Source organism: Grammomys surdaster, unplaced genomic scaffold (assembly GCF_004785775.1).
Source record: "Grammomys surdaster isolate TR1022 unplaced genomic scaffold, NIH_TR_1.0 165, whole genome shotgun sequence".
Classification (NCBI taxonomy): Eukaryota; Metazoa; Chordata; class Mammalia; order Rodentia; family Muridae; genus Grammomys; species Grammomys surdaster.
Window position 1 is genome coordinate 11,715,072 of NW_021604613.1, and position 26,911 is coordinate 11,741,982.

General features: G+C 42.0%; 1 protein-coding gene across 9 annotated transcripts in view; it reads left to right on the plus strand.

Annotated features, from left to right (window-relative positions):
• The window catches only part of Spats2l (spermatogenesis associated serine rich 2 like), a 167,390-nt gene that overhangs the window by 66,238 nt on the left and 74,241 nt on the right, over positions 1-26,911 (plus strand). For 7 of the 9 annotated variants that reach the window (XM_028765626.1, XM_028765624.1, XM_028765631.1 and 4 more), the window contains one exon: positions 12,488-12,548. In XM_028765626.1, the coding sequence (XP_028621459.1) occupies positions 12,488-12,548 (61 nt within the window). Of the gene's footprint in view, positions 1-3,493; positions 3,758-12,487; positions 12,549-26,911 lie in introns of those variants that run through there. The other 2 variants (XM_028765628.1, XM_028765629.1) reach the window with 2 other exon arrangements.

Here is a 26,911-nt window from a genome sequence, read left to right on the forward strand (position 1 = left end):
ATCTTATCTCCCATCATGAACCAACCTTAAAGCTGGACCACATTACAATTAAGTGAACTGAATCTGATAGGCACACACACGAGATTACCAATAAATATTTATCAGTGGACATCTGGACACTAGCAGGTAGGTTTTCTTTGTCTCAACCTATGACACATTTGTTTCTGCCAGAGAGCTTTCACTTGGCTACTCTTACCCAAAGTGTGGTTTCCATCTTTATTGGTACTACCTTGAGAAAGTACAAAAAGATGCCTTCTTCCTGGAGCCTTTCTGGCTAGAGCCAGCTAAATTAAAACTGCCTCTCCCCCAGCCCCTAGAAATCATCTTTTCAGAAAGATTTGTTTAGTGGCTGGTTGGTTATATCCCAGGTTATCGAGGTCGTGACATCTGCACACCACACAACACACATCCTTATCTCAAATGTAGTTGCAAATTGTATAGGAGCACACACCCAGCAAACAACGTCAGGGTCAGACTTGCAGGAGGTGCATGGTGGACATGTTTCACAACGGTTGATGAAATTCTTAGCATCAGTAAAAAAAAAAAAAAAAAAAAACCAAACCCTACCCCTGACTGCTTGCCCCTGCATATCTGCCAAGAATGGGTACAAATGGAATGGAGTCTGAAAGATGGATCTATTTCATCAAACAGGTGAGCAAAACCTAATACATTTACACCTCAGAATTGCTTTAAGGTAGATTGGGTAACTAACAAGTCTTCTGAAGGAAAGTAATATAGGGTCTATTTAGTTGAGAGATCTGTTCAATATTTGATGTGCTATACAAAAACCAGTTTTGATGCGTTCAGCCTTTAGAAATATGATTGGGGGTGGGGATTAAGCCACCTATTGCTGAGGCTCATAGCCCGTCACAAGCATTCCCGTGTGAGCTGAGCCACAGGGGAGGCCCAAGCTCAGAACAAAGAAGAGAACATGACTGTCTGCTTTTAAGCTTTTGTTCTCTAAATAGCAGAATTAAATAAGGCAGGCAGAAAGAAAAACGTTCCGAGATCTCAGAAGGGCGTGGAAGCATCAACAGCAGCAAATATGCACACTCATGCTAATGTCACATGTGCGTGTAATGGCGATATTAGTGGTTAAATGTGTTTGCACTGAGTGGCTAGAAGTGACTTTTGTCCCAACATTCCAAAGAATGAATAAATTTTAATCTAAGGCAACTTCCTGGAGGCACAATGGAGTCTAGGAAGGGAGGCATGGGAGGCAGTGGTCTCCCTGCTTAGACCTTGACACTCAGAATGACTAGGACGTGTGTCAGTTTGGTAATATGGTGGAGATAGAGAGGCTCCTGTGGCATGGTTGCCACTACATGTGGCAGTGTTGACTCATGTCAAGAGAGGGTTTTGTTTTGTTTTGTTTTGTTTTGCTTTGCTTTGTTTTGTTTTGTTGAGACAACATTTCTCTGTGTAGCCTTGGCTGTCCTGGGACTCACTCTGTTGACCAGGCTGGCCTTGAACTCATGGCTCTGTCTTTGCCTCCTTAGTGCTGAGATTAAAGGCATGCACTACCACCAACCCAGTCTGAGAGTAAGAGAGATCCCAGTCTTAAGTGTCAGAAACTGTAAATAGAAAACTGAGTGCTCTGCAGAAAGGAAGAGTGACAGAAGGCGATAGTTCTTCCTTCCCTACGTCTTTCTGTTTAACCAGCTAATGACAGGCATTATACTCTACTCAAGCAAAAGGCAAACAGGATAAGAAGCAGACTTCCTAGGAGGAATTCATTGACCCTACCTCTGCCTTATGTATGTGTATCACTTTGTAAGTATTTACTACTTTTCTCGTTATACCGTAACTCAGGTGACAGATTTATTTTTATTACTGTTAGAAATTGAAAAAGGTTCTCCTAAGATTTTAAATACAGCTTCTTGAATGTTGAGCATATCAAAAGTGATCAGAATGAGTTTTATTAGCTGCAGTGATACTCAAACCTCATGCATTCTTGTGTCTACCTTTATACAATGACTTGAAATCTTCAGTTGGAAGATTTAGTGGTTTCCAGATGTTCCCTACTTAGCCCACAGTCTTTAGAGTTTGCTTTTCCTGCATGATATCTGTTTATTGTTCTCTAAAGAGAGAGCCGCAGTTAAGAGCTCAGTCACTAAAACAGTGTTGATATCGGTAGCCATGGAACAAGTATGCACAACAGGCGTGGTCTGTGGAAAGAGGGATTGCAATAGGGGACTTGATGGTGCTGAAGCTTTTAAAACACTGGGGACATTCATAGCCTATTAGCACGCTGCAGTAACACCTTGCCTTTGACGCTCACATCCTCCTCTCTGGGGTTGCCCTGGATCAGGAGGCAGCCTCAGTGGAAGGAGAGAAGGGTAGAGCTACACAAGGGAACTATGTGACCAGAAGCTGAGGCCTTGAGGGCCAGTGCCATCGCTGGCTCACTGCAAGACCAAGTCAGGAGCCTCAGGTTCTCACCTGTTAAATGAGGGCCCCAGGAAAGTGAACACACAGACCACAGAATCTAATTATATTCCTTTGTAGTATTTTTATTGAACTTGCTGTGTGCCAGGCACTCTTGCAATCACTTTACAAATATGAATTTACTTCCATTGCTTTACCTCCCCATGAGCTGTCTGCTATTACAACCATAACTTGCTCACCCCCCAGATCAGTCAGAGGCAGAGCTGGGATTCAGTCTTGGTGAAGTATTATTACTTATTTGTATTATAAGGCTCTTTATAGCAGAAAAGAGGTGTGGCTCCTCTCTAGGGTAACAGCAGCCCCTCTGGTAGGTGGCTCCTCTCCAGGGTGACAGTAGCCCCTTGTGTAGGGGGCTTCTCTTTAGGGTGTCAGTAGCCCCTCTGGTAGAGTGGCTTTCTGTGCCCATTCATTGTTTGTGGTTATCTTGGTAGGCTATAATGCTAGCGTCAAGCGAAGCCTAATCAAAGACTATAGAGTCCAGTTTAGATCATTTTTAGATCATAATTTAGATCATTTTAGTTTTCTAAGGGAAACCAAAACAGCAAACCAGGAAACATGAATAGAATGGACCTGACAAGAAGCTTCCAAATGGTTACCCCAATCTGTCCTCCTTACATTAGCCTTTCACTGGCAAATACTGGATAGCCTTCCCCTTTTGGCAGGAATCTGACCCTTTTGCATGTTATCATTGAATGCTAGGTTACCTAACAGATGTTTCCACTTGAGTCCAGAACCATACACAGAATTTAGAAATGATTACTTCTGGGTACAATGCCAGAACTGCTGGCTCATTGATTAACAAGCCATTCCTGGTGTCACAGGGAAGATGAGAGGCCCTTAGCAGACAGTCATACCTAGAACTGACCTTTGGAATGGTGACTGCCACCCAGCCTGCACTGGCTCCTGGCCTCTACACAGTCAGTGTAAAGGTTGCAGGTTCAGTTGTATGGATCTGCTTCCCCAGCGTAAGAAGAAGAAAGAGCAGGGCATTCAATAGTATGGACATGAAGACAGAGATACCTGACAACTTTACAAAAATGAAGCATTCAGTAGGGAAGGCCCTCTCAGGCCTGGATGTCTGAGGCCACTAGTCCATTGCTGATTATTCAGGCACACCCAAGATCCTGCCACTACTCCAGTTCCTGGCTCCACCCCATCACAATTTCGGTGACTTACTGGTCACAGTAAACAAAAGTTGATAAAGGTAGCCTGTAGGGGAACAGAATTGGCCGTTTGGCTGCTGAGGAAGCAAGTAGCTGGAACAATCTATGCATGACAGCCTGAAGCCGAACACCAAGAGATCTTGAGAGTGAGTTGGGTTGGCTGGGACAGCTTAGGAAGAGCTGATGGGTAGATGGGGGAAAGGGGGACGGGACTAAGAAGGATTGGTTGGTTCTTAGAGGCAAGCTCTGATTCAGCCGCTACCTGAGACATTTCAAGAACATGAATTTCTCTGCTTCTTTGAGAAGGCTGTTCGATATTTATTAAGAAAAATTGTGAAAAAGTGCTATTGTGCCTTGGTTGGACAAGAGATTTTGAAACTGAAACAGTCTCTGAATAGCCAATAGTTTCTGTCCTGAGAGTTTTTTCAGCAACAACTGAGCAAGCCTTCCTGAATAAGTTGTGTACCTGTAGGTTTGTGCACCAAGTTTAGTTAGGGGTCTTCTGTTTCCTTTGGGGACAGTCATGCCATATTCTGGGGTGGATACTAGAAAAAGCTTTTAAAAAGCACCCAGCCCTGCCACCTTCAACAGCAAGCCTGTGACCAACTGGGTGGGCCTTACCATTAGTACAGATGGAATCCACAGTTGTTTCTTGCAGAGCCTTGACTGTGACGGTTTCAACTCCAGTGTCCTCTTCCACTCCCACATCTGGCTTTTTTCTGAGCCTGTGTGATCACAAGTTTTTTTTTTTTTCACTGAATCTGTCTGCTCTTCAGAGAACAAGAGCTTTGGAACCAGAGATCCAAGTCCAATTATTAACTCAGTGGCTTACATGTGCGCCTCGCCTCTCTGTACTTCCATCTCATTTTCTATAAGAACACAATTTATAGACAAGAACACAACTTTGTCTAGCATAAGGCCTGTTGTGAGGATAAAATGAGTTATTACCTGGAAATGCATAGGAAGTCCTCAGGGAAGTGCTGGGTAGATGGTAAGCATTCACTTGGGGTTAGCTTTGACCCTTCCCAGCATCCTCCAAGGACCTGGCACACTGTTGGTATTAAATGAATGTTCAAAGACTAAGGTAAAACCTTGTCCTTTCAGAGGCCTGCCCCTCTAGGTAGTTAATGATGGAGGGAACGAAAACATGCTGTGTTTTGTTTTTAGCATTCGAGGAGAGTTTGTGCTAAGATTGTTGGGCTCTGGAGGGTAAAGAGCTGTGTAAAGCTCTTATCTTAAGCCCTCTGGGATTTGATTATTTGTCCATGGGCCGTGGGAAGGAAGGAAAAGAGAGCTTGTGTGGTCTACATGGACACAGTCCCTGTGGCTTACCTTGAGATGGAGTGGGGAGGTTCTTCTGAACCCCTTCTCTGCTTCCCACACTGGCCTTTCTAGAGGCATCTTTGAGGACGAGCATATTTTAAAGACTGGAGTTTACATCATTACATCTCAAAAGAACCAAGTGTAATTGAAATCGTGAAACCAGTGGCTGATTGTACAAGGTCCAGGTCACCGCATCTCTATGGAAACACTCATTTGTTTTAAAGCCTGGCAATCGAAATGGGTCTTTATAGGAGCCAGTGTCAGGTTGCTTTGGGAGATAGGCATTTATTTATATTCTCCAGCCATCAAAGACCCGTGAAATCAAAATATTTTAAATTAAATAGAAAAACCATGCCACAGATGAATGTTGATAGAACCCACAATGTATGTGTACACCCTGCCCCAGCTCTGAGCCTGCACCAGTTGAGATCACCCCATTTATTTCTACTGTCTTCTGCTTTGTAGTTCCCACTTGCACTCAGCGGGGTGGGGGGAGATGCTTTGGCATTTTATGCAAAAATGGTTAATCTTCATTCATAAGCATGTGCCACATGTGCTGGTACTATTAGCAAAAGAGAAAATTCAAAGTGGGCCTGTCATGTAGGGTGCTTTGTACTTTGCCCTGCCATATCTTGTCTATGCTGTGTACACGGGGTGCTCAGAGGCATAGGACTGTTCTTCTGTGTGAGCATCTGTCTACACTGCATACACGAGAGCTCAGAGGCACATGACCCTGCTGGCTGCATAAGCACCTATCTGCTGGTGAAGATATTCTCCCAGAAAGGTCTGAAATTCACATCAGCACGTCCTGCCCTAGATCCACTCAAGTGAGATTCTAAGTGATTGGAAGCTTTTATCTGCCTCTGAAAGCAGGCCTTTTCAAATAAGTATTGACTGTTAATGACCTGTTTAAATAAAACATTCAATTTTCTTTCTTCCCCCCACAAAGAATTTAGTAGGCAGAGACATTTCTAAAGGAAAGGCTAACCCCTGCTTTTCAAAAGAGGCTGAGCCAAAGCTTTTAAATGTGAACATTTTTTCCTGACATTTGCCCTTAAAATGCTATTCAGTGAAGCTGTGCTAACAGTGGGTTGAGTACATTGAAGTGTCTTTGAATAAAGAATGCAACCTTGAGGGTTTTTTTCTCCAAATTAAACAAAAATGTCCAAGTAAGTACTGCCCTACAAAATTCATATTTCTGTCACCATGCTGTCTCATTGTTTGTATATCCTTGTTCTTAACAATTAAAGAGAATTTCCTCTAAGGAACAGAGCATATACACAAGATCTTAAAATCATGAGAACTAAAAAAACAAAAGTAAGAGCCCATGAAATGTAAATCTGAGACCTCAATAATTAATTAAGGCAGATAGGTGACAAAGGCCCAGAGCACCAGAGGGAAGTCCAGGAAGGAAGGAAGCCTTCCTGGTAGTAAACGTAGAGAAATTCTCGATCTTACAAAAGAATAAGTATTTCCCCATCAGTTGGCATGCAAGTACCCTACTGCACATAGAAGACCGGACGGTAAGTCTCTGAACCAGTTAGAAGGTGAGCCACACAGAGAAGAGGCCTGCTACATCAAGCCCATGTCCTTTCTTCAGGTGAACGGTCAGCTTCCCGCTACTCTGAGAGTCCCCAGCAACTCCAGTTGCCTTTTCTGACTTTCAGGAGCTACAAAGGACTGTAAAGGTCATTGAATACATCCACCTTGTCTCCACACTTGGAGACCTGGGGCTCACATGCCAGGCCTACATGGGGCCCTGTCAGGATGAAAGGCGCCCTTTACAGACAAGCGCAGCTTCCTCGGCTCCCATCCAAGCCTGTCTTCTTTCCTACCTACTCATACCGCACGTGGCCCCGGGATAATGGATGTCAGGAGGAAGATGAAATAAGTCAGTCTTTCAACAGTAATAGCATGCCCTGAACTAAGAAAAACTGCAGATGTCTTTTAAGATGTCCCTATTCCAGGAAACCGGTGGTCATTGTTTTGGCAAAAATTCGGACCTTCAAGACTGTTGGTACTATAGTTCAGAGTCCCCAAACTCCGCGACAGTTACTGTGGGCTGAGTCAGCAGGTCTCCATTTAAGTCTCGGTCCTCTGACTTTTTGTAAGCTCTTGACTTATTAGCCTCCTTGTGCTCACTGCTCACAAGTAAAGAATGAAAAGAGTTCTAATTTCTACCTCGCAGTTAAGGAGGATAAATGAAAAATTAAAAAAAAAAAAGACTTGTGTCTAGAGATGAGTGCCTGACACACTGCAAGCTATCTGTAAGTGTGCTGATTGATATTAATAATGTTAGCAAAAGCACCGCTCTTCAGGTCATAGGAAATAACCACGTTATCTATCCAGGCTTCTGTGGGCTGGAGCCTCTAGTCTTAGTGGGTGGGCTCTGACCTTGAGCCTGGTTGAAACCCTGATTGCCATGTTCCTTTTCTCTCATCCCAGCTCCTGAGTCACCTAGCCTGGCATGTGGCAGACTATTTGCATTTTCAACAAGTCCCCAGTGGTGAGGATGTTCCTTGGGGAACTACACCCCAAGAAGCACTGCTCTGGTATAGCACTTTGCAGTAGAACATAATGTATGCCCACAGACTAGGTTTTGAAATCTGTAGTAGACACGTTAAAGAAAATATGTAAATAAAAGGAACAGATTAAAAAACTGACTACTATATTCTGCTTAACTCTATCTATTCAATCTTCCAACATGCAGGCAATATAAAAATATGAATGAGACGGTTTGCATTCTTTTTGTGTGAAGTCTGTAAATTCCTGGAACTGTTTTATATTTCCAGCACATTCCAGACTAGCTGTATGGGACAGCGAGCTGGAGAGCAGTTGTTTCTAAATCACCACCTCAGTTCCTCTGAACTTCACAAACTTCTCTTCTCCCAATACCTTCATTGAGGAGTTTCTGGTCATTAGGCAAGAGATCAGAAGGCTCCCTGCCCTGCACCATCATGAAGTTAGGATGCTTACCATCTACTCCATGCAGCTTGCAATTATAACATGTTACTCTAGTAACAGCCCCAGATAAACAGCCTGATTGTTATGTTTTTTACAAATCATGGGAAGCGGTTCATAAATGCCTCAACAGAAATCATTAAGATCATTTTTTTCTTAAGTTTCTCTTCTGGCTTCCTCTGGTTCTCCAGGGCCCGTTTAGACAGTGTGATGTAATGCCTGAGAATAGGAAACTGAAGCTGAGAGCCATCCTGGGTTTCAGAGAAACAAAAGTGAAAGCATGTCACTGCCTCCTCCACAGAGAGCCTGGGCAGGGCTGAGCAGCCAGGCATCTCAGGCCACTCTTGGAAGTTGTCCTGTTTCCATGACTGCAGGAGAAACACAAATATTTGAACTTGGAGTCTGTAGTTGATCACATTGTCATATCCCTGAAACTTCATTGTATTATGCCGATTAGAAATGCCGAGGTAAATATATTTGCTAGAATTCCTACTACTCGGGATTGTTTCTCATAAAAATGTTTACTTTTGTTTGGAAGCTAGCAGGTTTCTGAATGGCATTAATGCATGCTAAGTAAGGTCATCACTCAGCAGGCACTTCAGTTTAATAGAACTCCATGCCTGAAGTTGATATTAACCATATTTATGTTTTATTAATTTTACTCCGGAAGAGTGTAGAGATGATATATTAAAGTGGTGAATTCTCCCCTTTGTTTGTGATTGATGTCTTTGCCTAATAAGATTTTTACAACTTTCTTGATCTTTATTTTTGTCTAGGGTATATATTAAAACATATGATAAAGCGTGTTTGAACTGGTATTACTGCTATCCAAGTTATAATTTTAAGAAAAAAATCTTGAAACATTAACTAAGCTTTTGAAATACTATGTGAATAGCAGCATTTAGATTTTTGAGCATCTTTGCGATGGCTGATAGACTGGCCAGGAACATGGTTTCGTAGTCTAGAGTACAGTTGTTATATCTCAGAACACCAATGCTGAGGAAGAACCATCAGGCAACTTCATTGTTGTGCAGGCATCATAGGGTCCATGTACACAAGTCTAGATTGTGCAGCCTCTTCCACACATCAGATGTGTGTCTTGTGCCAACCTGTGTGCAGCTTGCCGTTGACCAATGCCATATGTGGTACATGCCTACAGTTAGGCCCCAGTAACTCGTCTGATCCAAGGATAGCTTCAAGTACTGATGAATTAGAAACCAGCTGGAGTTTTTCCTCGAACAATTCAGAGTTCTCTCTGCCCTGTAAACTTGAAGCTCCTGTGATCAACAAATGTGAAGGAATGAATAGCTCACTGTATTGAGCCGTAATACACTACCAGATGTGATAACCAAATATGGATTGGGGGAATTGGGAAAGCTGTTTGTCTCTAAAGACTCACCAAAGGGTCGGAGCAATGCTGGCACTGGAGGCTTCTGTCTGCAGCTTGTAGAGCTGCAGTTTCACATGGTTGGATCTGGCCTTTGTCATAGTAAAAATGGTAAAACTTCACTGAGCAGGAAAAATGTGTCTCTTAGAGGGCATGTTCCTTTACTATCTAGAGTAAACAAGGCTGACATTAAATGGGACTGACTGGCCAGATGCAGTTCATAGTAGGAAACAGATTCTCCAAAGCTGAGGGCCACAACACAGTCCATCCTCACAGGGGACAGGGATGGATCTGTTCCCATAGGTGCAGGAAGCATTGCAGAGGCAAAGTGTGCTTCTGAACACCCAGGCAGGACCAGCACCAACTGGAAGGTACAAACTCCTGTGAGCATGAAGCTGAAGTTCTCCCTCACCAGCCGGTGGTGTCCCTGGCATCTGTCCTAATCAGTAGAACCCAACCTCATAGCCAGTGACTTAACTCATAATTTTTAAAGGCAAATTAAAATTTTGATCTATTTAGATTGAAGCCCTTCAATTAGTTTCTACAATTGGAGATATGGGCAATTTCCCAACCTTTTAGTGTTTGCCAGCCTGGTGTGGAAGGGACACTAGAATCTACCCAGGAAGAGGACCCTGTAGGGGAAGCCTTTCACAGGGGCAGGGCAGATCAGCTCCTACAATTATTCCTATCTTCACATCTGAGAAACCTACAGAGCCCCAACCTACAGAGCCAGTATTTCCTTTCATAGAAAAACGATGCTGTCATTAATCCTACTGGCATTAGGAAGAACCTCTGTTGAATTGTACTATGAGGTCAGTGAGCAGAGAAATTGCCAAGTAGGGGTGTCTGTCTATGAGTGCGTGTGCGTGTGTGTACATGCTCATGCATGTGTGTGTGTGTTTGTATGTGAATGTGTGTGTAAGAGCATGTGTGTATGTTTGTATATGTATGTGTGCAAGAATGCGTGTGTGTGTGTGTGTGTGTGTTGGTGTCATGCATGAGCTTTATCTTCTGAACATATCTTACCATAGCGCTGTCACTTTCTCAGAACTGAGAACATCTGTTCACTGGGATCTCTCCCTGATTCCTCTGCGGATTGTAACTCTTCAGCTTTAGAAAATGCTACATATCAAATCTAAACTTTAAAGCCCAAATGCAAAAACAAAATCTCTTCCGCCAGGTTTCACACATCTGTAATAGTAAAATTAATGTGTCCAGAATAACCAGTAACTCTGGCTCACAGGCTTTTCCTATCAAATGACACCAAATCAGCTGTCACCATTCACTTCCTGTGTAGCTCTATATGTGTATATCTTAGCAACACCCCCCATACATATACCATCACACATGCAAAAACGATAGATAATTGGCAATGTTTACATAAGCCAGAACTTCCATCTGGATAAGACATCCAAACTGGTGTCTGCTAAGTGCCCTCTCCGTAGATGTCGTGCAGGCATAACATAGATGAAGGTTCTACTTTCCATTGCTATAATCGGAAAAGCCCTGCACATCTTCCCTGTTCATTGTTAGAGACAACCAGAGAGTAATTGTTTCCTGGAACCATTCAAGGCCTGGAGTAAACCAGAACAAAGTGGAGGTCTGATTTGCCAACTAGTACATTTGCTGTCTCACTTATGCCAAATTTGGGGACATAGCATGTGCCAACCAGAAGAGGTGAGATGTATTTTCAGTGGGGTGGCTGTCTGTGCAGAGTATGTTGCAGAGAACCGCCTTCCGAGAGTGCATGTGCAGGGCCTCTGGCTAGCATGCTCAAATGCACATGTCAGTTGGCAGCTCTCTTTGGAAAGCTCTAAAAATAAAACCTGATTGTTTCCAGAATTTGATAATATGTCTAAACAGATTCCTATTTGGGAATAATTGAAATGATTATAGGGTCTACAATGGATATTGTAAAGCTTTCATCCAAAAACTGGCAAAAGATATTAAATCAAAATTTATATTTTACTTTTAAGACCTAGGTTTAAAAGAAAGAGTAGAAATCAAAAACATTTTTGTAGACAGTGTTGTACCTGTGTCTTCTCCAGAGGTAAGGATATTTGATGTCAAAAGTCAGAATGAACACAAGAAAGTGTTTGCATGATTCTTGATTGACAAAAAGTGGGTACCATGCAAACAGGCTATATATATTCAGAGAATGACTAAATGCTAACTTCTGAGCAAATCTGTCATTAAATTTAAGATATTCTATATCTCAGAATGATCGAAACTATTAAAGACTTAAGATACATTTTCAACAATAATGGTCAAAGATTTTGGCCAGATAGGAGAAAGAAACCTATCATGGATTGATGACTCAGGGTGGAGCTACTCCACAGTCAGCAAAGGTAAAGACCTGGTGTTAGGAGTTAGGATGGTGAGCAGTGTCCAGGGTCCACTGAGACTGGAGATGGGGCACTCACGGTCTTCGGAAGATGTAGTGAGAGTGCACGTGTGTCCCAGAAGTTGTAGGGGTGTCTTGCTAAGTGTGCCAATGGAGAGCAGGCCAGGGAGGTGCCAACTGTAGCTGTCAGGAAAGCTCTTTCTTAGGAAAAGAGAAACTTGAGCTAAGATGAAGCTGACAGAAAAGAAATGGCCACACTAAGGTGTAAACATTCTGGATAAAAGGAAAAGAAAGAATACTACATCTTTATGAGGACAGTTTCAGTCATTTTTAATGGCTCATTCTGTAGTACTGCCCACCTGTGCTCAAAATCTGACATGTTCATGAGATTACCTAATGGGGCTGACGGTAACCTTGGGACAATGAGGAATGCTGTGTATATGCATATTTGAAATTGGTACAATTTTAGTTTTTGACTACTTCCAATTCTTATATCTGATCACAAGCTGGAGAAGAGAAGGAGGGAAGGAGGGATGGAGGGAGGATGGAAGGAAAAGGAAAGAGAGAGAGAGAGAGAGAGAGAGAGAGAGAGAGAGAGAGAGAATATGAATGAATATGAATGAGAGAGCAACGTAGTAATGATACTGGTTTTTGAAACCTTAAATTCCACTCCTAGTGATACAAATTCTTCAACAAGGCCACACCTCTTAATCCTTCCTAAACAGTTCCACCAACTGGGGACCAATCATTCAAATATATGAGCCTGTAGAGGCCATTTAAATTCAAACCACAACAGGACATGATGACACATTGGGAAATCATCTTTGAAACATTAACCATTTCTTTATCTCTTCTTTATAGGGCTTATACCCCTAGAAGGAAGATGGCTGAACTCAACACTCATGTGAATGTCAAAGAGAAGGTAAGGTCTTGCTGTATGTTGATTCTCAGAAACTGCAGACTAGGTAACATAATCCCTGCTGGTAAAAAACTTGATTACAATGGAAGAAGGGAAAAACTGTTTGCAGAGATACACAGCAAGTCTGTTGCACTGATATACTATTTATCAGAACACTATCTGTGGAGTGTGTGATAAGCACAATACATTTATTTTCTCGTTATTACCATAATTTCCATGATGCAGAGACAGAAACTGAGCAACAGCACAGGTGAGTCATGTGGCTTAGTTCACATAGCACATAGGCAGCATCTAAGAACGTGAGTGTATGGCTGCCTCTCCAACCTTCTTGCGGCTCTTTCAGATGGCCTTTTAGGTGTCTTTCAACCTTGAGAGTTCATGACACAGAACTCTCTTACCCTGCCCCCCATTATTCTCATTTGTTATGAACTGACCACCATTCATAGCCCTTACCAGTCCGGAAAGCTTACTTGACTTTCTGTCAATATCATTCTCTTACCATCTCTGTATTAATAAATACATTATAGTATTGGCTCCTGATGGCCTTGAATCATAGCCCATTGAGATAAGTCTACCCAACCTACTCTAGCAACAGAGACTAAGGGATTCACACATGGTCATGAGAGCCTGGACAGGAGCCTCTGTCAGCCTCTGCTCATGTCGCCTTCTCTGAGGTACTGCAGACTCTGGACTGCCACACACTTGAGTGTGGACATTTGCTCCTCATCTCTTTGTATCCCTACCATTCTAAAAACTACAGGACGATTACTGAGAGGAGGCCTTGTGAAGTCCTTATAATTTTCTTCTTCACTAGATGCCAGCGATAATGACACTGCGCCTACAGATGAAGCAACTGCTCATTTAGGATGGAGAAGCCAAAATAAATACAGTAACATATAAATGAGTACAGCCATTTCAGACCATGAGAGCAGCTTTGAGAAAGCTCATCAGGTGTGCTTTGGTGGGACAGGGGTAGAGAGATAACTACTTTACACGAGGGTGTCCCAAGAGCTCTTTGAGAGGTCAGGTGAGAACTGAAAGTTGACGGCATCGAAACAACCATGTAAAGATTTAAGAGCAGAGGATCCTATATTTTAAAAAAAGCAGAAGTGCTTGAAATGCACAGAGTTGGGTGTGTTTGGAGAACAGGTAGCCAGTGCGTGTGTGATGGTGATGGGCAGAGGCAGTGGGAATGGGAAGAAATCCGAGGGCACCACTTCACCTCCGCCATGAACCTTCAAGGAGGTGGAATCGAGAATTCCATGTACCTGGATGGAAATGTTTTTGTCTTATAATATAAAGGTACATTTTATCATCAGTCACATCGAGAAGAAATTAGCAGTTTCTTCAAGCATGCAGTGTGGAAAACTCCACAGTAGCAAGACTGTGACTCATGTCAGTGGAAGCCATCGGCATTCTCATATCAAATTATGTGTTCCAAACATCCTGATGTGTAACTTGTCCATCATCATTTCAAAACAACAGTCATTCTACACCCTGGTGCTAGATTGTATTTTCTGAGGTGTTGATAGAGACGTTGCATGCATTTGTTTTCTTTTGTTTTTTTGTTATTGTAATTGGCCTTTATTTCAATAGGAACAACTATACATATTTTCTGTCATGAATTTTGGCACATTGTCCTGAGAAGGACCTCAGGCTTCACTAGACTGCTGAAGGTGTTTGCGTGCCAACAGGTTTCAACCATGTTAGAGCTTTGTAGGGCTCTCTTCCACAGGCGAAGGCCAGCTGATAGGAAGATGTTAAACAGAAACATGGATCAGTAGGACATGTTTTCAGAGCTTGCCTGGCTGCCTTTGAGACTGTGATGCATGCTTATATGTCTATTCAGTGACACCCTCTTTGATGGGGACACTGAGGCTTGAGGTCACTCTTGACTTGGTCAAAGTCAGACTTCCCATGTCTGGTTCTGAAGCCTTCTCCCTTTTTACTGTTTCTCAGGGTTCCCAACAGTGAACAGAAAAACACAAGTGCTACCAAAGGAGATGGGAAAGAAACTTTCACCAACGTAGAGTTTCTTTGTAGCTTTGTATGGTATCTAAATTGATATAGAATTTCTATCCATTATATTTCATCATATATTCCACATATTATTTTAATATTAAACTATTTTAGCATATTGATCATTGAATAAACAATAGCAGAAAGCAGCATCTCCTTGATAATGTGCCTTCATAGTCTCCATTTATTTAAGTGAGAATATATGTCCCCCAGTTTGAAAAGCTGGGATGGACTTCCTAGTGATGGTCGCAGATTGGCCCCTTTTCAGTCATCTGCTGATAGATGGATCCAGCATTATCCAGTCAAGCTATAGAATATAAAGCCCTCTACGGAACCAGATTTATGGCAAATGATTCCTACAGAGCAAGGTTGGTGGACAGACCACCTTGGGAGGCTGAGCCAGCAGGATTAGATTGTCTTATGCAGAAGAGAGGAGACAAGTTGCTCTGTGTGAACACACAGCATAGAGGGGCAGCATGAAGGTGCCATACGTTGGCTCAGGCATCAGCACATTCACTGTCCAGAGCTGTTAGGTGTCCACGATAGGAGAGATAGGAATAGTGGGTGTTTTGCTACTCCATTTGAGTAGCTCATCAAAATGTTGGCAGCATTTTGGGAAAGGGTACTGTTTGAGTTATAAATATTGTGAATCTGCATGACAGTGAAAGCAAAGCCTGCTAACTCAATTAGTGAATTCCACCCTCCCCTGTCAAAAGTTAATAGACTTCTCAACTCCATGAAATAAGCCATAATAAACATCAGAAAGTCTGATCATATATAGTTTTAGTCTGATTTATTTTGGTATACTTATTTCTTTTAGTTATTAGCTTTTGTGGCCTTTTTTGATTAGTTTGTTTCTCAATCTGTCACACAAAGCAATGACATTTCAGTTTTGAAAATTAAGAATAATAACAACTGTTCAGGCTTAAGTTACAAGCTTTTGTAGATTAGTGAACAGATTTCTCATGGTGTTGATACAATATCTAGTCAACAACTGTGGAAAATTAAAAAAAAAAAAAGTCTTATGTTAGGAACAGGCTCCGGAGACAGCTCAGCCACTACAGGGCTTGCTGGGCAAGCATGAGGGTCTGTGGTGGAGCCTAGCACTCATTTAAAAGGAAGGTTTGGTGACCAAGCTTGTAATCACAGCACTGGGAAGGCAGGAACCAGTAAACCCCTGGAACTTGCTAGTCAGCCTCACCAAATCACTGATCTCCAGGACCACTGAGAGACGTTCCTCAAAAAACAAGATGGAAGGCCTTGAGAAATGACGACATGCAGGGTTGGCCACTGGCCTGTGCACACACATGTACACACACACATATATACACATTCACAAAAGCAAATAAATGAGTAAACAAGGAAATACACTGTCTTTTCTGTGGTAAAGCAAGATTTGACAAAGAGATGAGTTCTTTGTCTATCTCTAGTGAACCAACAGGGTGGACTGAATAGAAGCCGAGTACTTTGAAGAAATAATTTTTGTCTACTTGCAGTATTTTTTTTAGTCCAGAAAAGAAACTAGTGTTTAATATTTAGGGCAAATTAAACTTGTAATAGATACTTGTGACATTTTATTTCAAACTAACTTTGTAGTGTTATACACTGCAAACGTGTGTATGCATTATAAACATGGCTCAGTTCAGTTTCCTCAGTATGACATACATCTTCTTCTTGATCAGCCCTCTGTCTTTCTTCCTTACTTTCATCTACCCCTGTCTCTCCCCCATGTGGAGTCAGGTGCCCTTCAGCCCAGCCACTGTGACCTTGAACATCTTTGCCCCCAAGCCATTGCAAAGGTAGGATCCTGTATAATACTCTTTCTCCAGGACCTGAGCTTCACTCCACTCCCACTCAGGAACCCTTTCAGACATCTCTTTCTCTCTTCCTGTGCTGCCTGGGTTATGCCCCTCCCTCCTGTGCTTCCTCAGTAGGACTCTGATTCTCTCCTCACAACATACTAGGATGAAACAAGGGCCTTAGTTGTCTGTCTCCCTGTGTTAAGACTAGGGAGTGGGTCTTCCGTTCTTGGGGTTGACCTATAGTTGGCCCCCGAGTTAGAGTTGGGTAAAAGTGGATGGTTAACAGGTGAATGAACACAAGTAGTTGAATAGCTAAGTTCTTTAGAGACTTATGAAATCCCGTTCATGAAATGTTATCAGATCTCCAGGCTTCTTGAGAAATGGTTTGGAGGTTAATGGAAATGTCAGCTCCTCTTCTCATACTCGTTGCTATTAAAGCTTTCAATTGCTTCTAGAGACAGGAGCTTAGTCGGGTTGCTTGGGTTGACTACATGTGCTTGGGTTGACTAAATGTGCTTGGGTTGACTACATGTGCTTGGGTTGACTACATGTGCTTCTGCAGGAAAGAAACATCTTTAGAAGATGGTGAGCAAGCACAGTGGTCCCTGACAAGTTATGATAGCAAATGAGGTTGTTAGGTAGCAACTGCTCATGGAATAGATGCCCAAAGCAAACTCGATTGAATATGGATAGCAGAAGAAAATATCTGAGCAACCGAAAGTCTCGTGGTTGGAAATAACTCACTGTTCACTGGCATTTTCTCATTTTTTTATCTTGTTAAAGTTTTATTTTTACTATTTTTAATTACATGTAGGTGTGTGTGTCCACATGTGGGTGTGTGCATATGAGTGCATAAATTACTTTTCTTTAAAACCAAGTTGAACACTAGAAACTCTATAGATAAATTAGTGGATAGGGACTATTGAGTTACTTCTTACTTAGTAAGCTTAGGTATCAAGTGAAATTGATTTACAGAATTTTAAAATAATGATAAGTAGTATAGAAAAAGAGATTTTTTTGTCAGTATTTTTTTCATGTATTATAATCAGTCAGATTCAATTTAGTAAGAAAATATGCTGATGAAAGGAAAGGGATCCTTGCCTGTAGAGTTAGCATGTGTTAGTTAGTATATATTAGTTAGTATGTTGTTAGCATGATCCTAGTGCTCAGGCATGATAGAATAAGTAATTCCACTGATGAATGATTCCACAGAGGATGCAGTGCCCTTGGGAATGGCCTCTGTAAAGGAGGCTGCGGGAAAACAACGTCTAGAAGGCAAGAACTGTCAGCTTCCCAATCACTAGCTGAATAGCCTAAAGCAAACTATTTAACTCTTCTAGGCTTCAGATTACCAGTAAGCAAGTGAGGCATGATTATAAGTCATCTCACTAAGTCTGGCTGGAGGCATGTTCAGGGGTAGAGGACTCGCCTGACAGGTATGAGGTCCCAGGTTCGATCCCCAGTATGAAGTCATCAAATGTGACAGTAAGTGTGGAAGCACCTTATGAGATCTTAATACTATAAAGGATTTGGGTGGAGGGAAGATCATCTGTTTGTTTTACAAATAAAAATGGAAAAACTGCCTCTAACTAACATTTCTCTCAGGGCTTAAAAATGAAACTTCCCATGGACCCAAGAATGGAAGGGGGAAGAAAAGTCCAGATGAGAAAACATAAAAGTGGACCTGATTTTAGACTTTGATAGCTATTGCTGAGCTGAACAAAATATAATGGAGACAAGACAGTTGGATGACATGGAAGTGGGAACAGCCCAGTCTGTAATATCATTGCCGAGAGACCATTTATTGTGAATAGCTTTTAGAACTGTTCAAGTTATTGAGGTAAATTGGATTGCAAACAATAACCATACAGAGTCATTAAAATGAAAGGGGAGAAGAGTCTCTTGTCCACACTGCATGCAAGGAAGTATCATCTCCGTTTCTGCAGATCACTGAGACACAAAGTGTTCATTTTGGTGTCCAAGTTTCCATCCACAACAGTCAGATGGGTAATTTATTGTCTCATAATAAGCATGCCCCATTTTACTTTTTTCCTGTAACTCTTGGTTACAAAGTACTGAAAATATAACTAGGGGTTTTTATTTGGAGTAGAGGGTAGTCAGAAAAAGCCAAAAAATTGGTTAAAGATATTTTAGCAGATCAGAGAATGACAATATGTACTATGCCTCATCTTTAAAATATTAATGTATTTCACAAATAAAACTTGGAAATCATAAGATTGAGGATGAGTTTTAATGACATATACTTGTTAAAATGAACAAGCATGCAAGCTTCAGGAAGAAACCTTCATTTTATAATTTTTCATGAGAGCTTAGTTTAGTCCAGCCCTTGGATTCAGATAGCAAGAACACCAGCTGCACAGCTTTTAGACTTCACTGTGGGACCCGTTCTTGTCATCATTTTCTCATAGGAAAGGGTCATTAAATTTCCCTTTCAAAGAAAGGAGAAACACTGACAATAGTTATTGCCTAATGCTTATGTACAGAACCGCTGTTATTGTTGCTTGGCAACTAGAGGAGATTTGACAAGGAGTCTAAAGGAACTGAGTGAATAAATGGAACTGTCAGCATCAGTTTCAGGGGATAAGAAGAAATTCACTACTGCAGGATTAGCATCACATTGCTTTGTCCAAGCTACATGCCCAGAATACACAACACTTCTTCTGATTCTCCTACTCCCACCCCGTCTTCTAGCCTTTCACTGTAACCCCTTTTGTACTATGGCTGAGGGACAGGTAGGGGACAGATGCTTAATGCTAAAGAATATAAGAGTATGTCAGAATGAAGTTGTTGTCAGCAGGGAAAAATAACCCCGTTAGCAGTCCCTCGGAGGTTATAAGGCCTTCTCCCATAGTCTAGTTATTTCCTACAATGATTCTTTATATTAAATTATCCAAATTTTTAAGATTTATTTATTTCATGTGTATCTGTGTTTTGTCTGTATGTATGTCTGTGTGAGGGTGTCAAATATGCTGGAACTTGGTTACAGACAGCCATGAGCTGCCATGTGGATTCTGGGAATCAAATGCATGTCCTCTGGAAGAGCAGCCAGTCTTCTCAACAGCTGAGCCATCTCTCTGGCCCCTAAATTATTCAGTTTTATAGATAAGAGATTGGCAAGGCAACATCAATGATTTCTTCTCTTCTGACCTTGCACACTGAAAATTTGTCGAGATAGATTTGATGGGCAGAGAGACTGGTAGATCTAGCACTTAGCAGTAAACTCATGTACATTAGTACTAAAGCCACTTTTTCTTATTAAGCTATTTCTCCACAACTTGATCACAATCTCCTAAGCAACAGTAATATTGAATATTTTTATCTTGCTTGTGTACTTGATACTTTATGTAACAATAATGCTACAGATCTTATCCCACTCCTGGTATCAGTTAATCAAAATTTGATTTAATAATTTAATCAAGATTCTATCGTGTTAATTGTATGTAACTATGAGTAAAGACAAGTCCTAGGAAGACAGGAGGCTGGCCTTCCTGGGCTGGAGGTGGAGGAGAGTGCTTTTAAATGGTAAATGTGAGAATGGGCAGATGCAGTTAAGGACAGCCTTCAGATGTCATGATATCTTTGAAAGGAGGGAGAAAAAGGAAAAATCTCCAATGTGTAATGCAATGGTTAAGAAAGTTTCATCAGGCCAATGGGAGAGGAGCACATACCAAAGCTGCCAACTGGAGGATTTTATGTCCCTCAGAGTGTATGTGTCCCCTCAGTATGGACTGACAACATCTGGAGGCGCAATGCATGGGGTCAACCCAACATGGCTCTGCTGTCAGTCAACTCTGCCTCCTACAATAGCACTCAATTACATTAAAAAAAACTATAAAAAGGAAATTGAGATACATATTTTGGAATTTTAAAATGTAATTAAAGCATGAGGTTTTTTCCTGGAACAATGAATAAAAAGTTTGAAAACCACTCTTCTGAAATAATTAGTAAATTAAAATACAGGCTGTAAGCAGCTGGTGAGAGAGAGCAGTAGATGCAGGGCAAGGACCTGAACTCAGTCCCCAGAAAGCATTGTAAAAGCCAAGCATGGGGACGTGTGCTTCTGCCCTGTTTCTGGGGAGGCCAGGGCAGGCAGATCCCTCTGGCTCAGTGACCAGCCAGCCCAGCCTACTTGTCAAACTCCAGGCCAACAAAGGATCCTGTCTCAAAAATGTAGATACCACCTGAGGAACAGTGACTAAGACTATCCCCTGACCTCCTCACCTGTGTCCACAAATGTACACGTGCGCGTTGGAGGTCTTCAACTTTGAGAGTAAGCAATCATTCGGCAACCTTTTCCTCTGACTCTGCTTCTAACTACATTCAAGGTAAAAGTAGATCCGTTCCTTCCACTGAAAATTCCAGTCCTTTTCCATTATGTCAGCCATGTTGGTTTGCTGTCTTCTTTTACCACATGAGTTAATTCACTACCCTTTAGGGCTACCAGAGCCCTGACTCCAGTAGATGAGCCTGGGGTCACCGGAGCACAGAGCGAGCACTTGCCTCAGTCTCCAGAGTAGCTCCTCTATTTATTAGAACGGAGTGCACAAACTCTCATTTCTTGTAAAATGCAGAGACGTCATAAAACCATCGATGGTTCATTTGTAACCCAGATTTCTCATGCCTCTGTCTTTGGAACTCTTCAGAACTCTGCTTCTCAGTCTTTAAAGATAATTATCAGTAAAAGTCATTGAAATGATGATTGATGATCAATTATATAGCAATAGATTTTTTATTGTAAAACACTTAACAACATTTTCCCTCATGTAATCTTAAATACATATAGTATTAACCACAAGTGCAGTGTCTCTGGGATTTACCTGTCTCATATAAATAAATGTTATTTTGTCACTACCTATTCCCTGCCTTCACAGTCCCTGGAAACCATTGGATTATCCTCTACTTTTATGAGTTTGGGTTTGTTAATATTCCATGTAAGTGGAGTGGGCAACATTGGTTCTGTGACCAGCTCACGCTGATCCATGTTGTCATGCTACTCTACAGGTCAGCATTTTCTTTCTATTACAACTACATAATGTTTCACTGTGAGTAAATCCTCTGTGATTGTACTTGTCGGCCATTAATGGAGACATTTTCTGTTTTCTTTAAATACTTAAAGCTCAAGTGTAACTTGACTTATTGAAGGCTAAATGTATAAAGTTGTTTTACCTTTCTCTTTTTCTTTCCCTTTTTTTCTTTTTTTACTTCTTTTAAACGTTTTTTTTTTAGCTAGTCTTTAGAGGAAAACCAAACAAACAGAAAATTGTAGGAAAAAAATATAAAATCTGGTCAGTTAAATAATCACTTTAACTGATATTTAAAACAGTGTGCCTTTTATAAATTGGTCCACCCTTGTAAATAAAAGAGAAAGTATATTCCTGGTTTTCATGGAGTTTTATGGTCTGTTTCCTCCACACGATGGTGATGAAATATCCAAAGCTTTAGATTTAGATTTAGAGATTAAGTTAACTCTCGTATGCTGGTATTGACCAAAGGGCAATTAGCTTTTTTTCCTAGTACTGATTAAAGGGTTCTAAGTGACTTGTACCCTTTTTATAGTACTTTTATCTGGGAAGTTCTGTGAATGAGAAAAAAAGAAAAGAAAAAGAAAAACTACATTTAGAGTGAATGTAACTAATTACCATTTTTCCCCAAGTGGAAACTTTAAACTACAAAGAAAATGAGGAAAGAATTCACTGAATGTTCTTTGGAAAGGAGATAAATTAAAAGAGTCTTGCTTTTAGGCTGTGATTAAAGTACCCAAACCAAAATAGCCTATGGATATAACATTGCTTTTTTTTTTTCAGTAATAAGTCTAACTATAGAATTCATCAGAGCTACTAGCCAGACAGAATATTTACCTAAACCATAATACTGTGTAGGTGTGACCAGCTGAGTAGAAATAACTTCTGGTGGACCAAGGGGCTCACCTACTTTAAAATTATTTGCAAGTCTAATTGGTAATTCTGGGGAAATTGAAGAAAGAATCAAATATAGTGATTAAAAACAAAACAACTCAGGCATATACTGAATATATGTGTTTGTTTCTTTATTGTGTTTCTCAATGTAAATTATAGGGACTGTTGCCATTAGCAACCATCATATATATGGCCTCTTGCTTTTGTTGTCTATGCCCTTTCAGGCAGATTGTATTCAGAAATGATGACTACAAAAATTATCTCCCATATTCAGAGTTAGAATCTTAAAAGGAAATAGGCTCCTGTGGTAGGCTGACTAGTGTAGTTAAAAAGCAAATTTCTTCCAAAATGAGGTCATTCTGCCTCTTCCCAGTTGGAGTACTGCACTGGGTTGCCCTATAAACTGTCTATCCTAAGGTCACCATGCTGTGATGAGGACCAGTGGAGCCCATCAAGACCCCATGGGAAGGGATGCTCTCCATGTTATATGAAGAGAACACTCTACCTAGCTCATGGTCTCTCTGCCACTGTCTCTGCAGAGTGAACCACAGCACACTCATCCATCAGACTCCTCCCAAGCCCATCTCCAGAGAGACAGTGAAAGTTTCAGACAAGTTCTTCTCGGCAGGCACATACCAGTAGGTAACTATAATGCCTTTTTCAAGAGAGGGCTCACCTGATCTGGACATATAGCTCAGTTAGTAGACAGTGTGTCTAATGTATACAAAACCTGGGGTCCAATCCCCATAACTACATAATGTAGGCATATGCAACTGTAATCTGAGCCCTGGGGGGGGGGGGGCGGTAAAGACAGGAGGATCAGAAACTCAGTGCCAAGCCATTCATCATACGATTGTTTCCTCCTTCTCGTTCCTTGTATCTAAACAGAGACCAGTTGCTTCTTCACAAGTAAGCTGTGAGTCATTCTCTATACTGCTTATATTGGTCTGTTTTCTTGCCCAGGCTACTGTATTAGAATCCTAACTGGCATCCATTTGATCTCCTAGAGTTCATACAAAAGGTTAAATGCACAAGTATCATAGTCGTCCCCTGGGCAAATCTTCATTGGCTTTGCCATAGAATCAGGCTCCGAGTTGTCAGACATGGGACCTAGAACACTTTGGCTCTGTGCCTCTGTTCTGAAATTCCATGCTTTTTAACACCTGATGCTCTACGGAGCCTGGACCATCTTTCTTTGAGCACACTCTCCATGTCCTGCCTCGTTCCTCCTGGAACTGCATCTTCTTCTCTTCATTCACCCCTTAAACCAATTTCAGCCCTCAGTGTGTCTCTAGTTCTCAGACAACAAAATGCCTTCACCCCTTTCTTTACTAAATCCATCAAACGTCTGTCTTTCTAGACTACAAATTTCCTTAGCAGGTCAGGAAGTGTGCCTTCCCTGCCTATGGTCCAGCCTCAGACTCTGTTCACTGTGACTGAATTGGTGAATAAATAAACAATGGAACATGAATTAAAAGATTACACTCAGCTCCGACATTCTTGTGGTAATACCTTGGCTTCCGTATTTGACTCAGGCTCATAAAAATTCAAATCAACAATTTGGCTCTGGGCTGCACAAAGTTTAAATCAATAAATCTTCTCTAGCAGAAGATAGCAACTGGGTTTTGGGGGTTATTTTTGGTTTTGGTTTTAGTTTTCTGTTTGTTTGTTTGTTTAGATACCAAATTGGAAGGAATGGCTAGCATGTTCCTCATTTGTAGTGACAAAAAATGCAAGGTTCCAAAAGTCAACAGCTGGCTGGAGCACTGAATCAGAACTTACATATTGAAATTTAACAAAGACGGATGTAAAATCCCTGGCCGAGTGTTACCGGCTCCTCACAAGCCTGGGGCTGCAGCACTTGTCTTGAGAACAGGAGAGCTAATAGCAAATAAACCCCACGGAGACCAGCAATTAGTGTGTCTCCTGAAGCATCCGTGTTGGTTTTGACAACTTGAATGAGTAAGCAGGGCCCATCAAGGCAGGTGCAGGTGCACAGTCCTCGTCTTTGAGTGCCCTCCCCTACCGGAGCAGCGTGTCTATTTACAAAACACTTTTCCCGAGGAAACACTCAGGAGAGCTTGACCAGATGGCAAGAGCTGGGAGACTGCTGCTGATGAAAGACTGTAGATCACGTTTGCTCCATAGCGATGATTTCTAAGAGGTGCTTCGGTTCTTTGAAATAAGGGCAGGGCTGGCCTGTAGAAAAGAGGTTACCTTCTCATGTACCAGAAGGCAGCACCACGTATAAGGGCTGGGAAGGCTTGCCAGCTTCTCTTGTCTTTTTCATTTGTCCTTAGTCTCAGCAGGATATGGGGTCCCTTCGTTTCTCTCTAGTGTCCTAATCCATCTTTTCGGGTGCCTTATGGGTCACTTGAGCGATATCGGAAGCCCATGTGCCTGAGCCTCAGGACCCCCCACTGTAATTTTACAGTTTGTAAGCGGGAGTCATTCCTCTCCTCTGCTTCTGCCTCTGCGTCTAGCTTGCTAAGAATCTGTGGGAATAGGCAAGCCAGCTGGCTCTGTGACAGATCTGTGCTGTCCAGCGTTCATGGGCCTTCAGGCCTGGTCAGCATTCTTTATTCATTATGGCTACTTGCTCTCAGGTTCCCAAGCAGGCAGCTCTGAACCATTCCCTATTTTTTAAGTGTTGAGGCTCAGATGAATGGTTTCCATAAATGTTCCTCTTCACCCACTCGAATTTTTATCGTATCTCTGTTCTCCGTTTCTCTTCTTCCTTCTCAGGATACCTGGATGTCTATCTCGCCGCACCGTGTGTGTGTGTGTGTGTGTGTGTGTGTGTGTGTGTGTGTGTGTGTGTGTGTCTATGTCTGAGAGTATGTGCAGCAAGCATGTGGACATGTGGAAATCATGCACATATGCACGTGTGCAAGGACAACTTTGGGTATGGTTCCTCAGAAGACATCACATTTTGTTTTGAGACAGGGTCTCTCTCAGACACACACTTAGCCTTGAGACTCACTAGTTCAACCAGGTTGGCTTGCTGGTCACTAACAAGCCCTAGCAGTCCACTTCCCCAGGACTGGGATTACAAGAATGCGCCACCATGCCTGCCTTTTTATATGTGTGCTAGGTATCAGACTTAGGTCCTCATGCTTGCCCAGGAAGTACTTAGACTGAGATGTCTCCAGCCCTCCACAGCTTCACGCCGTTTTCTCATTTCCTCAGGAAATCTTGCATCATAATTTATCTCCTTTCTTTCCTTTCTCCAAATCCCCTCTCACTGCTGGCTCCTCCCTCCGTCAGTGAGCATGCTCAAGCCCTTTGGGCAATAAATTGTGCACTGATTGTTTTAAGATGGATTGGAGAGAGGGAGAACCAAGCCAAAAATCCAGTTAAGAAGGTTTTGCAGACTTGGTGAGAAGAAGGAACCAGTCTAGGTTAGTGAGAGAGAGGGGAGCAAACAGATAAGATTCAGGGGGATTTTACTATCAGGACACCCCAAAGTGGCTGTTATTTGTTTCTTTGTATTGTTTTCTTCGCTATTCCCCCCCACACACTTTTCCCTGTGAAATCTAGCTTCAGTTTATGAGTAACTAGGACGCCCCAGGACATGCACTGAGAAAGGTACCTGCTGAAAAATAGCTTGTTGTCATGTTGTAAGAGTCTGGTTGGTGGTATGGGGGGAAGAATGCAGTGGAGGACCTCTTGTTCCTTAAAGAAGGGTCTACTGCACCCCCTTGCTGCAGATGTCATCATCATCACCCCCAGATTCAGAGCTTAGGGCAGTGTGGGTGAACTAACTGTCTTGGAGGTCTGGAGGTCAGAGTGTGATGTTGCCCTCAACCCAAGGTGTTCGAGTACACAGTCACTTTCCTTTCCGGGGCTGCTGGAGAGAACGGCTTTTCTTGCCTTTTCCTCCCCTATCCTCCCCTCAAGCCCACAGTGGCTAGTTGAGTCTCACATTGCATGGCTGTCACCCACCCTCCTTCTCCTCACACATCTACAGATTGGTGTCATTGTGCTGGGCCCCACAGAGAGAAGCTGGGATGATCTCAGTCCTTCAGAGTTAGTGAGGTAACAACCTCTATCCCATCTCCAAACTGAGTTCTCCATGACGTTCAGTGTCTTCACAAGTTCTGGGGAAAAGACTATGGGGAAAACCACTCCTGCCTGCCACATCCTATGATCAAGCAGAACCTTAAAAACAATTAAACCTTCCTTTTCTCAAGTGTCTCAAGCCTCCAGAACTGCATCTTGATTCTGAGCAGATCCCAGCTAACTGTGATAAGTTTCAGAAGACACACAGAGTGTGTGCCAAGATCCTCACGTCAGCTTTCCTCCGACTCCACCAGCATGGCGTTTTCCCCTTCAAACCTTCATTTTTCTTTATAATCCTGTTCTGCTCTCCCCAAAAAGTTAATTTTGATTTGTGCCAGTGGTGTTAATTCCCAAAAAGTCAGCCTAGTAGAACATGGCAACACTTCATACATATTGTTTTGCTGGCAGGAAGTAGATATTCGAAAAAGCAATTAAATTACGGAATTATCCTCAATGCAAAGGTACCAGCCTGCAAAGAATATTTCCTTCCCCCCAAGAAGACTCACAGGAGAACCGCCTTCATTAGTGTGTAGATAATACCACTGGT